Genomic DNA, 12,500 nt, shown 5'->3' on the forward strand with positions numbered 1-12,500 from the left:
AAGATCAAATACGCAAGTTAAAGAACATGTAATCCATGTCAGCGTTCGATGGGTTATGGAAACAAGAACATACCAAGCATGCACACCACCGAAAAACGGAGTATGGCTGATTACATGGCTGGGGTAAAAACGGTCATACATGTAACAAGCCCACTCGTGTACGTGATGAACGAGTGAACGTAGGAGTTGCAGTCCACGAACGAAGGGGAGAAGTAGAAGAAAAAGAAAGTTGAATGGTCCCATAGCCTTTTCTATCGACACAAGAACAGTGAATTCTCATCCACTGTGTCTAGAGCTGGGCACTGGAAGGCGGGTTCCAATCCTCTCCTTCCCTCCGCAGCTTTTCATTTTAACCTTCCCCCAACCGAAGTCAGGTACCTATCCATTCACACCTGATGGTGTGAGGAAGTGAGGAAAACCGGAGTAAAGTGCCATTAACAACGACACAACACCTTGCCAAAGGGTTCCTGCCAACCCAGGTCACCGGTGACCTGTGGATCAGACGTCTAACCAACCACCTTACTGATTCAGCCCCCGTGTCCAACACACCCACACACATATTATCATCGCTTCCCAACTCCAATAGACAGACTGACTCGTAACCGTTGGATGATAGTCCCTCCTTCTGGTGTCATCGCCTGTTGTTCCGATATCGTCGTCATCATCATCATCGTCATCTTCTTCTTCTTCTTCGTTGTCGTCATCCAATAAAAAGACATCGTCATTGTCATCGCCGTCTCTAGAATCTTGGGACTGTCGACGCTGTATCTCTTGCGCTGCTTTATCGTAGAGGTCGACGTAGTCTTCCAAAGGGATCCAGGTTGTGAAGTTGAGCCTTTGGCCTGAAACAGACAAGATGATCAGTTTCAGTGTCAGTTACAAAGAGGCGTCAAAAGCCTGTGTGCGTGCGGCCGGACTGATCTATTTTAACTACACCACACCGCGCGTGCACACATATATACAGCCAACACACACACACACACACACACACACACACACACACACACACACACACACACACACACACACACACAGAGAAACACACACACACACTGAGAAAGTAAGAAAGACAGAAAAAAAACCAAAAAACCCCAAACGAATCCACTCATCCATAGGCAGGTGACACACCCCACACAACAACCCACAACCCTACCCCACAACCACCCTACCCTACCTACCCCCTTAACTTCACTTCACTTCACTCACCAAAGCGATGCTTGCTCCACCAGTGTGGTTCCTTCATTGGAGGTCCTATGATGATGTCAGGGTGAAGCCTCACCCTCCTGTACAAGTCCGTGCTGCCGCACTTGGGCATACCGGCAATGTAGAAATACGGCAGGCACCTCAGCCGCCGCCGTCGCTGATTCAACGGCAACACTAGTCTCTGCTGCTGCTCCTCCTCCTCCTCTCTATTCTGCTCCAGCTCCTGCTTCTGACCGTCGTTGTACATCCGGATTATGTCTGTGAAGAACTGGCGCGCCCCGGATGAGAAACAGGTAAAGAGGTTGTGAGCGTAAGGGTTGGTGTTGGTGGTGGCAGTGTCGTTGCTGCTGTCGTGTTGTTGTGTCTGTTCTCTGGCGGAGCTCAGGGTCAGGTTGAACTGGGGCTCGTACCAGCAGGGGTTGAGGAGGCTCTTGATGAAGGGGATGGGTGGCTAGGGTGGAAGGGTGGAAGGAAAAAAAAGGGGAAAAAAAGAAGAAGTAGTATCAGTATCAGTATCACTAGCGTCACTGCGTTCGGTCAGATCCATATACGCTACACCACATCTGCCAAGCAGATGCCTGACCAGCAGCGTAACCCAACGCGCTCAGTCAGGCCTTGAGGGGAAAAAAAAACAATAAAAAAAAACCCCAAAACAAATAAATATATATTTTTTAAATATAAAAAAATAAAATAAAGTAAAAATAACAAAAAAAATATTTTTTTTAAATAAAATAATAAATAAATAAATAATAAAATCAAAATTAAAATAAAAAACAAGAAGAAGTAGAAGGAGAAAAGGAAAAAAAGTATGTGTTAAAAGAAAATATAATGTACATAAATCCTGTCTGTTAAATGATATTGTGCTGTGCTGTGTTGTGTTGTGTCGCGTCGTGTTGCATCGAATCGTATTATATATATTGTATTGTATTGTGTAGTGGCGGGCCTTGCTGTGCCGTACTGTGCTATGTGTCAGTGTATTGTGTTGTACTGTACAATACAATACAATACAACACAATACACTAACGCATGGCACGCCTCCTTCTAATACTTGTAGAAGTCATGGTATTAGCTACTAATAACGATGATGATGATGATGATGATGAAAATGGCGATGATGATGGTGAGGGTAAAAAGAGTGTGTGTGAGTGTGTGGGGAATCATTTTAATTACAGTCCTCAGAGGAACGCTCTCCTTTCTTCTTCTTCTTCTTCTTCTTCTTCTTCTTCTTCTTCTTCGTCTACTACTTCTACTACTTTTCCCCCTCCTCTTCTTCGTCCTCCACCTCCTCTTCCTTCTTCTTCATCTTCTTTCTTCCTTTTTTTAAGTAGAAGAGCTAGCGTAGTAAATAACAGTATCGGTACCAAGCAACAGAGGTTTGCAACACAAGTTGGCTGGCTACAGCATCAGCAATGACTGCACTGCACTGGTCAAGTCCGACAACCCATACCAACCTGCTGAGTTTGCTGGCATCGGGTTGGTTTTTGTATTATAGTGTAGTGATAACAACAATATCGGTACTAAAAAAACAACAACAAAAAACAAAAAAACAACAACAAAAAACAAAAACAAAAAGCCAGTGATTTGCAACACAAGCTGGCCACAACAGCAGAACTGCACTCTACTGGTCAGTCCAACAACCCAACCCCAAACCCAAACCAACCTGCTGCAACTCATTGGAGCTCCTGGCGTCGGTCTGTTTTTTTTTTGTTTTTTTTTTTTTTTTTTTTGGTTGTTTTTTTTTCAAATATAGTGTTGTAATAACAACAGTATCGATACCAAACAACAGCAGTTTGCAACACAAGTTAGCTGGCAGCAACAGCAACAGCAGCAGCAACAGCAGCAGCAGTAACAGCACTGCACTGGTCAGTCCAAAAGCCCAAACCTAAATTAACCTGCTGCAACTCAGTAGAGTTACTGGCGTCGGCCCGGCAAGGCACGGGCAGGGCTGTGCTGGTCAGACAGGGCGTGCTCCATGGGCACGGGCAGAGGACTCCAGGCCAGGTCCTCGTAAGGGGATGGCCCGTAGAGGCACGGCAGGGGACAGGGCTTTCTAGTGGGGGAGGACGCCGGGTACTGCCACAAGGTTTGGTAGGTCAGCACTGTTGTCTGTGGATATGATATAATATGATATAGTATACTACAATATCATATCTTCTTCTTCTTCTTCTTCTTCGTTCGTGAGCTGCAACTCCCACGTTCGCTCGTATGTGCACGAGTGGGGTTTTACGTGTATGACCGTTTTTACCCCCGCCATGTAGGCAGCCACACTCCGTTTTCGGGGGTATAATATAATACTGCCTCAGCGTTTGGTAGGCCAGTACTGTCGTCTATGGACAATATAATATAATATATGTTTTTTTGTCAGTAGTGGTAATAGTAGTAGTAGTAGTAGCAGCAGCAGCAACAGTAGTAGTAGTAGTAGTAGCAGCAGCAGCAGCAACAGTAGTAGTAGTAGTAGTTGTTGTTGTTGTTGTAGAAGCGGCAGCCGCAACGTTATTATTGTTATCATTATTATTATTATTATTATTATTATCAATCATCATCATTTTCATTATTTTCATTATCAACATTATCCTTATCATTTTCATGTAATGTAATGTTTGAGTTTTGTTTCGCTGGATATTGCTAGTGTAGTGTATCATTTTGACTGTGGTTTCAATGTCGAATTGTATGTATTGTATTGTATTGTATTGTATTGTATTGTATTGTATTGCAGTGCAGCACAGTGCAGGACAGTGCAGTGCAGTGCATTGTATAGCATTACACTGAATTACATTGTATTGTTTTGTAATCACTTCCGGTATGGGCAAGAAAGGGGTGGATACTTTGAGATACATTTTTTTCTAGACGTACAAAAATTGCTTCACAGTTGGAAGCCGTTTTACCATGTGCCATCATAAAGTTGAAACGCATAGACTATAGCGGAAACACAGGCACAGAAACAGACACAGAGACAAGTCATGTCAAGTTTAGGTCAAATCTTTAAAATCTATTATTCGTAAAAAATAATAATTAAAAAAAATAAATAAAAAGAAGCACTTTGAAGAAACATAAAAAGTAAATAAAAATAAAGGGGGGGAGTGGACACTGATAAATCTTGTGACTGAGAGAGACACAGAGCCGACGGAGACAGAGTGAGTTTCATTCAGACATTTCATAAACAGACAAACAGAGAGAGCAGTCGTGAGAGAGGGAGACAGCCGCAAAATCATAAAAAAGAAAGAAAAAAGTGGAGGGAGAGAGGGAGGGAGGGAGATAGAGAGGGGGTAGGGAGGAAGGGGAGAGAGGGGTGGGGTGAAGAGAGTGGGAGAGGGAGAGAGAGATAGAGGGCGATAGAGAGGGGGGGAGGGAGGAAGGGGGAGAGAGAGAGAGGGAGAGAGGGGGAGAGAGAGGGGGAGGGGGAGAGGGGGGGGGAGGGGAAGGGAGAGAGAGGGGGAGAGAGGGGAGAGAGAGAGAGGGGTGGGGTGAAGAGAGGGGGAGAGGGAGAGAGAGACAGAGGGAGATAGAGAGGGGGTAGGGAGGAAGGGGGAGAGAGAGAGAGAGGGAGAGGGGGGAGAGAGAGGGGGAGGGGGGGAGGGGGAGGGAGGGGAAGGGAGAGAGAGGGGAAGGGAGAGAGAGAGGGGGGGAGGAAGAGAGGGGGAGGGAGGGGGAGAGAGAGAGAGAGGGGGGGGGGCTTCAAAATATTTATTTGAAAAAAAAAAAAAGCAACAAAACAGCAACAAAAAACAACAACATGAGCCTCACACACCATCACAACAGCCACAGCCGCCACGCTGACCGTCCTCCGACGACTTGCCCGGACGCGGTGTAACAAAGGTGAGACACGCACGCGCATCCACGTCCACCACCGCCAGCGGGCGGGAGACAACAAGGCGTGCACAAGGGGCCGCAACCACCTCGCGCTCATCACGAGGGGGCGCAGCTTGGCACCGACTCTCTGGGCATGACTCCGGAGACATTGCTGGGACCAGGATGCCCGCATCTCCTTTTGTTTCATTCCTCCTCCTTGGGCACCTTGGGCACGTATTTACAGAAGACGCCGGGTATCGAAGTGACACGGGATCAGTGTTGCCTTGGTTCCTGCATGGTGAACGGGGTTACTACAGCAACTTTGATTGATTATTGTGATAAAGGAGAGAGCACTGAGAAGTCACGTTTTAAAAATAATATTAATGATAATGATGTACATTTGTATAGCGCCCTTTCTCTCAAAGAGCGCGGGGCGCTTTACGTGAAATAAAATATTACAAATTACATAAATCAGTCATGACCACTCTCTCTCTCAAAACCCCTTTCTCATCCCCACACGCTCTCTCCCACTCTTCATGCATCCAACGTGAGCTGACATGGATGGTGTTGGAGAAAAAGGAAGCTGAGGGTGCTTATAGATAGGTTTATCTAAAAAATGATGAGGTTTTAGTAATGAGCGAAAAGCAGAGATAGAGTCGGAGGCATGGATATGATGAGGAAGGTTGTCCCAGATATGAGGAGCAGCAAAAAAGAAAGAACGTTCACCATAGGTTCTTGTATTGACACGAGGAGGTTTCAAAAGATAACAGTCAGAGGAAGAGCGGAGATTCCTTGAGGGAGTGTAAACACTGATAAGGTCAGAAAGAAGAGGAGGTCAGTCCTGCGGAGTGGAAGGCAGAATAGCAGAGACACGCAACTTTGCATTAATTCCCGCTTCAATGGGGAGCCAATGTAGAGTGCGGAGGTGTGGAGAAGTGTGATCAGTACACGGGACTTTGAGAATCAGACGGGCAGCATTGTTTTGAAGTTTTCGAATTCGCTGAAGAAGATTATGTGGACAGCCTATGAGAAGAGAATCACAGTAGTCGATTCGTGACAGCACAAAAGCAGATACAAAAGTTTTAGTAGTTTCAACAGAAAGGTACTGACGGACACAGCTGATGCGACGAAGTTCACAATTTTCTAAGCATATCAGATTTACTATCTGGGCGTGCATACTGAGCTTTGAGTCAAGAAAGACTCCAAGGTTCCTTGCTGATTTAGCAAACTGAACTGTGGCATCACCAACCACAATAGAGGCAGAAAAAGAAGTATATGTGGATATTCTTACAGAGGAAATAATGACAGCTTCAGTTTTGTCATCATTTTACTTCAGTTAGTTGAATGTCATCCAGGATTTAACATCGAGAATACAATCCTGCATTGACAGAATCAGACTGTGTGCTTGGTTTGGTTCTGCAGACTTTTGCAGGTGAGTATCATCAGCAAAAGAGTGGTGAAGAACAGACTGACCAGAAATGACATCAGAAAGAGGAGCAGTGTACAAGACGAACAGAACGGGGCCCAGGACAGAGCTTTGTGGCACACCGTAGTAGATCAAGTTTGGGTCAGACTTAAAGTTGTTAACAGAGACAATAAGGAAGCGGTTGGATAGGTATGAAGAAAACCAATTCAGAACTGTTGAATTGATTATAATATATATATATATATATATATATATATATATATATATAAACATGTTCAAGTCTGGAAAGGAGTATACTGTGGTCTATTGTGTCAAACGCAGCCGACAGATCGAGCAAAGTTAACACATCCTCATCAACACACAGTAACAGATCATCAGCTAATTTCAACAAAGCAGTTTCTGTGCTATGGGCAGGCAGATCTTTGCTGACTGAAAAGTCGAAAACAGGTTGTTTGATGCTAAATAGTCTGAAAGTTGAGAGAAAACATTTTTTTCAATATTTTTGGACACAAAAGCAATATTATTCGTTTATTTACTTATAGTTTGTTCATCTAAGATGATGATATTACACTGAAAATATATGATATTATTATTATTATTATTATTTTCGATTGTTATCATTTCATGATGATGATGATTTTCATTATTAATTAGAAATCACCATTTCTGTATATTAAAATAAAAAGGGGGGTGGTTGAGGTGGAGGAGAGAGGAGGGGGCGAGGGCGAGGGGACTAAGAAAGAAAAAAAGAGAGAAAGAGAGAGTCAGAGAGCGAGAGAGAGAGAGGGAGGGAGAGAGAGAACAGAATGTGGAAAAGATAAGAGTACAAAATGTAAAATGGACAGGGTGAGTGTCAGTGACTGGAGAAAGAAAAAAACATAATATTGGAAAGGTGTGTGTGAGAGGGGGGGACGGGGGAAGCGGGATTAGGACAAAAAAATAATCAATAATCAAATATTGTATGCATTACTTCTGCAGATTATTATTTGAAAATAAGTTGCTGTGGGGAACTACAATAAACAACCAACTGGACTATTAAACACATACCTGGCTAACTTTAATAAAGAACAGTTTGAAATATATAACTTTTCAAAAAACAACAAAAACAAAACAAACATTTAACACTGGTAACACGTGTTCATTAATTTCTGGAGGCAGAAAGGTTTCTTTTCTAAACAGCGGGTTAAAATGTGCTGTACCGTCAAACGTCCCTTGCAAATGCATTCAATATTTTCACAATATTTTGTGTATGGGGCATTTAGTAATAACCTAAATGCCATGCTCTTAACAGCCCTGTCAGTTCTTTTAGCATCTAATAAGACAGAAGTGTTAACTTCTAAAGACAGAAATGAATTTGGGATATTTCTTTCAACAATATTACATATTTCAGATGATGATAAACGATGAGGAAGTTCAATTGCATTTGAAGCGTTTTTAGCTCCATGTTTTGCAAGATGATCAGCACGTTCATTAGAAATAAGCAAGTTTGGATACAGGGTGAAAAGTTTGAGGTCATACCTGTTTTGCATTAGTGAAAAACACCTGTGTTGCATTGGTGTAATGTTGTTAGTGAGAGAGAGTGTGTGCTAGAGATCTGTGTGTGGGGGGTGGGGGGGTGGGGGTGTGTGTGGTGGTGGCAGGGATGGGAGAGGGTGTATGTGCATGGTGTATGTGTTGTGTGGAATGTGCGAATCATAAACAGAGGCATTTTCAGTTATCCGTTAAATCTGGACAAAGTTTGACCCACCCCCCTTTCACACACACGGCACACACACACACCTACACACACAAGATAAGATAAGATAAGATAAGATAAGAATAACTTTATTATCTCCAACTGGAGAAATTTGGTCAGGTGCATTATCACAACATAGACAAGTAAACAACATGGGGACCATAACTGTAAAAGCCAACAACAGCCCCTACAAATATTACGAAGATACAAATGTAAAAAAAAAATATATATATATATATCACATACATCGTTTCATACATACATCCACACACTGCAGGTAATAACTAGTATTCTTAATGTAAAAACAGAAAGAATTAAGAAACATTATTTGAATATAATTATAAACATAGCCTACTATACTGCACATTGATTATAATAGACAGATAAGATGAATTGCGGAAAACCACAACCAGATAAACAGCACACACCCGAACCGCACCCCCCCCCCCCCCCACGTCCCCCCACCCACCCCACACACGCGGATAACTTGATTAAACAAGAGTAATAAACATATGTTCTCAAATAAAAGCATTTCACATATTCGCTTTTAAAAACATTGCAATTAATTATTACATCGTAATAACGCATGAACGCTCACACCCGCGAGCACAGAGAGACAGAGGACAGAGACAGACAGAGACACAGAGAGAGAGAGAGGCGCGCATGTGTGCATATATATATATATATCAGTAGGCACCATCGTTGTACGATAATTGTGTACGCAATTACTCCGCAGTATCGTTTGTCAGTCAACATCGGTTTTTTCCTTCCCAGTGACATGATGCAGTCTTATCGGGTTTGTGTGTGTGTGTGTGTGTGTGTGTGTTTGTTTTTTGCATCAGGAAACACGTTTCCGTCCAAGTTATTTAAAATCTCTCTCTCTCTCTCTCTCTCTCTCTCTCTCTCTCTCTCTCTCTCTCTCTCTCTCTGGGTGCATTCACGTGGACAGAATCCGTGCCACAACTGCCTGAAGAAGAAGAAGAAGAAGAAGAACTTCCTGAGAAGAATAAGTGGAAGAAGAAGAGGTGGAAGAAAAGGTAGAAACAGAAGAAGAAGCTGAAGAAGAAGTAGAAGAAAAAGAAGGAGAGGAAGAAGAAGACGAAATCAGAGCCGCCAGGTCGCAGCGCGTTATTTCTGGTGTGGTTCTGTGGAAGTGGGGTCAAGGACCTTGTCTGCTGGTTGTTCATGGAAACAGAAAAAACCCCAGATGTGGGTTAGCTCTCCATAAAAAAAACAAAAAAAAACGGAACTGACGATGCCAGACAGACAGTGCATCCAGTGTACTCTTTAGAAACTGTTCCTTTGTGTGTGCCTGCTACACTGACTTGATAAAAAGCGAAAGTTTATTGGATTGTGTTTTTTCTTTTGTTTATTGTTTTCGCTTTCAGAATAACCGCAGCATCGTTTAGACATCATTGCAGTTCTGACGTAACTGATACGGGATTGTGTCCAACCACACAAAAGGCATTCACCGGTGATGAATATACACCTGACTTTTATTTGCCTATCATGCAGAGTCTGTCTGTATTTCTGCCTGTTTGTTGAGTGTGTGAGGGGGGCTGGGTGGTGGTGGTGCGGGTGGGTGGGGGGGATGGGAGGGTAGGGAAGGGGTTGCGTGTATGCGTGCGTACGTGCAAGCGTTTGTGTGTAAAAAATAAAACAACACAAAAAATCCTTCCCAGCCTTGATCCAAATTAATGGACCAGCGCTCGATGCGATGGACGGGCGCCCAGACCACACACACTGACGCACACACGCACATGTACAGACAGACAGACAGACACACACACACACACACACAAAAACAACAACAACAACAACAACAACAACAACAACACACACACACACACACACACACACACACACACACACACACACACACACAAGTACACACACAAGTACACACACAAGCACAACCAACATACTATGCGCGCACGCGCGCATGCACACACACACACACACACACACACACACACACACACACAGAAGCACATAGACAGACACACACACACACTCTCTCTCTCTCTCTCTCTCTCTCTTTCTCTCTCTCTCTCTCTCGTCATCATTCCATCACTGGATTCAGGCTTTAAAAAAGAAAGAAAGAAAGAAAGAAAGAAAAAGCTGCACTGTGTGTATGGTTTTCCCAGCTGCAACAACACACACAACCCTCTGTCTGTTCTATCCGGACACCCCGCCCCCCATCCATCCCCCAACCCCCACGCCCCCAGCCTCCAGCCCCCAGCCCCCTCAACCACCTCCTCATTTTCCTGTCTGTTGACAAGGTTTCGTCAACACACAGCCACGTGTCAGGTAACGGTTCTCACCTCAGTTTAAGCGGACGATCCACGTGCTTCATTTCACCCGAAACATGTCATCTGATAAATAGATACTTATTAAGGCCGGAAGAGCTCTGTGTGTGTGTGTGTGTGTGTGTGTGTGTGTGTGTGTGTGTGTGTGTGTGTGTGTGTGCTGTGTTGTGTGTGTGTGGGGGGGGGGGGGGGTGTTTGCTTTGTGTGTGTGTGTGTGTGTGAGAGAGTGTGCGTGCGTGCGTGCGTGCGTGTGTGTGTGTGTGTGTGTGTGTGTGTGTGTGTGTGTGTGAGTGCGTGCGTGCGTGTGTGTGTGTGTGTGTGTGTGTGTGTGTTCTTGTATGCTTTGTTTCTGAATGGCGTGTTATTGAAAAGCATGTACACAGAAAACGCTATATAGATATAAATGCGCAATCATTATTATCATTATCTGGAATCAGAGAAAGTTAGCCATGTGCATTATCACAATATAGACGAAAAACATCCAATATGGAAACGTGGTAGTACAAATAAATAAATAAATACATAAATGACGAAGTCACTGATGAAAAAGCATTCCATACATCGAGTTATCGCATATTTACTCCACACATTGTGAGTACTATATCTTCATAAATTCAGTGGCTTTATGGGGCAAACAATTATGAAATTATACACAGAACAATCTAAATACGTTTGAAACCAGTCTGTGCTCTATTCCTGTAAGTGTTGGGGGGGTGGTGGGGTGGGGAGGTGGGGGGTTCTCAATGGGTACACTTTATTTTACTGACTACTACCGCTTATTTGCACAACACAAACAATGTATGTTTTAAGAAAGATTCTCCAAATCGACATTTATTGCATTCTGAAGCAGGGGAACATGACATATGTAAATGATAGCCAGAGAAAGGACACAAGTGTGTGACTCAAAGGCGACTCCTGGCAAAAGTGTATTTTGTGTGTAGGGGAAGTAACTGGAACAGTGCGACTCTCCAAAGGGTCAAAATTTCATTCAAACGTAATCAAATGATTTAGACATGTCCCCGCAGTCCCCTATATAAAATCATTTCAAAAAGAGTGATACTGAAGTGACAAAAAATAACCAAAAAAACACCATAATAATAATAATAATAACTCAAAACAAACAACGACAACAACAACAAAAAACACACAACTATTCGAAGTCATTTCGTCCAAGATTACGCAGAAAGCCGATACAAGCTTTAATTGTGAATGAACTGTTACTTTATTCGAGTATAAAATGTCCTATGGAAAAGGAAAAAGAAGAATATGTGGTTGTTTCCTTTATATGAATACGATTTATGAGGAGGTTGAAGTTGAGCTTGTCTTGATTTCATTAACCGGGAAGGGGCGAGAAGGTATTCTTGCGCCAAGGGCTGTAAATCTAGTACATCCCTTCAGTGTCTTTCCCCTCTGAACACGTAAAAACGAGTTCAGTGCCACACTCAAGAACAATTCAAAACTCGTCTTATTCATTTTCCTACAGGGGATGGACGGCTGGCCCCTCGGCCTTGCGGACTGAAATTAATGTGTTCAGTGTGAGCCACATTGCGCAGGATTTGTCTCCCTCCCCCCGCCCCGCCCCGCAATGGATCGCCGCCTTTAGTTTGGCAAGAACATGAGCCGCAGTGGCTGGGAAGGCAGGGAGGGTGGTGTAGGGAGGGTGGGGGTGTGGGGGGTAGTGGAGGGGTAGTGGAGGGTGTAAATGCTAATGGGGGAGGGGGAACGTGACGGAGACGGGGAGAGAGGGAAGCAGTGAGGAGGGGAGAGAGAGAGAGGGGGGAGGTGGGGGGGGAGAAGGAGGAGGATGGTTTGGTATGGTGGTATGGGGGGGGGGGGGTTGAGGGGGGGGGCGGGAAGAATGTCATGTGAAAGTCGGAGAGATAGTTTGACAAATATAAAAACAGATAGACAGACAGATTGACAGATTGACAGCCACACACACACACACACACACACACACACACACACACACACACACACACATGCATACATAGATACATACACACATGCATACATACATACATGCAAAAACTACTCT

General features: G+C 43.8%; 2 protein-coding genes across 3 annotated transcripts in view; both read right to left on the reverse strand.

Annotated features, from left to right (window-relative positions):
- The window catches only part of LOC143294163 (carbohydrate sulfotransferase 15-like), a 12,848-nt gene extending 9,971 nt beyond the window's left edge, over positions 1 to 2,877 (reverse strand). Inside the window, exons 1-3 of the mRNA XM_076605594.1 lie at positions 2,854 to 2,877; positions 1,207 to 1,654; positions 597 to 842 (exon numbers count right to left, since the gene is read on the reverse strand). Of these exons, the coding sequence (XP_076461709.1) occupies positions 597 to 842; positions 1,207 to 1,654; positions 2,854 to 2,877 (718 nt within the window). The remainder of the gene's footprint in view (positions 1 to 596; positions 843 to 1,206; positions 1,655 to 2,853) is intronic.
- Positions 1,496 to 12,500, reverse strand: part of LOC143294298 (uncharacterized) — a 16,824-nt gene continuing 5,819 nt past the window's right edge. For both annotated transcript variants that reach the window (XM_076605738.1, XM_076605737.1), the window contains exons 3-5: positions 4,952 to 5,283; positions 3,096 to 3,309; positions 1,496 to 1,654 (exon numbers count right to left, since the gene is read on the reverse strand). In XM_076605738.1, the coding sequence (XP_076461853.1) occupies positions 3,115 to 3,309; positions 4,952 to 5,200 (444 nt within the window). In that variant the 5' untranslated portion in view covers positions 5,201 to 5,283 and the 3' untranslated portion in view covers positions 1,496 to 1,654; positions 3,096 to 3,114. The remainder of the gene's footprint in view (positions 1,655 to 3,095; positions 3,310 to 4,951; positions 5,284 to 12,500) is intronic.

Source organism: Babylonia areolata, chromosome 19 (assembly GCF_041734735.1).
Source record: "Babylonia areolata isolate BAREFJ2019XMU chromosome 19, ASM4173473v1, whole genome shotgun sequence".
Lineage (NCBI taxonomy): Eukaryota > Metazoa > Mollusca > Gastropoda > Neogastropoda > Buccinidae > Babylonia > Babylonia areolata.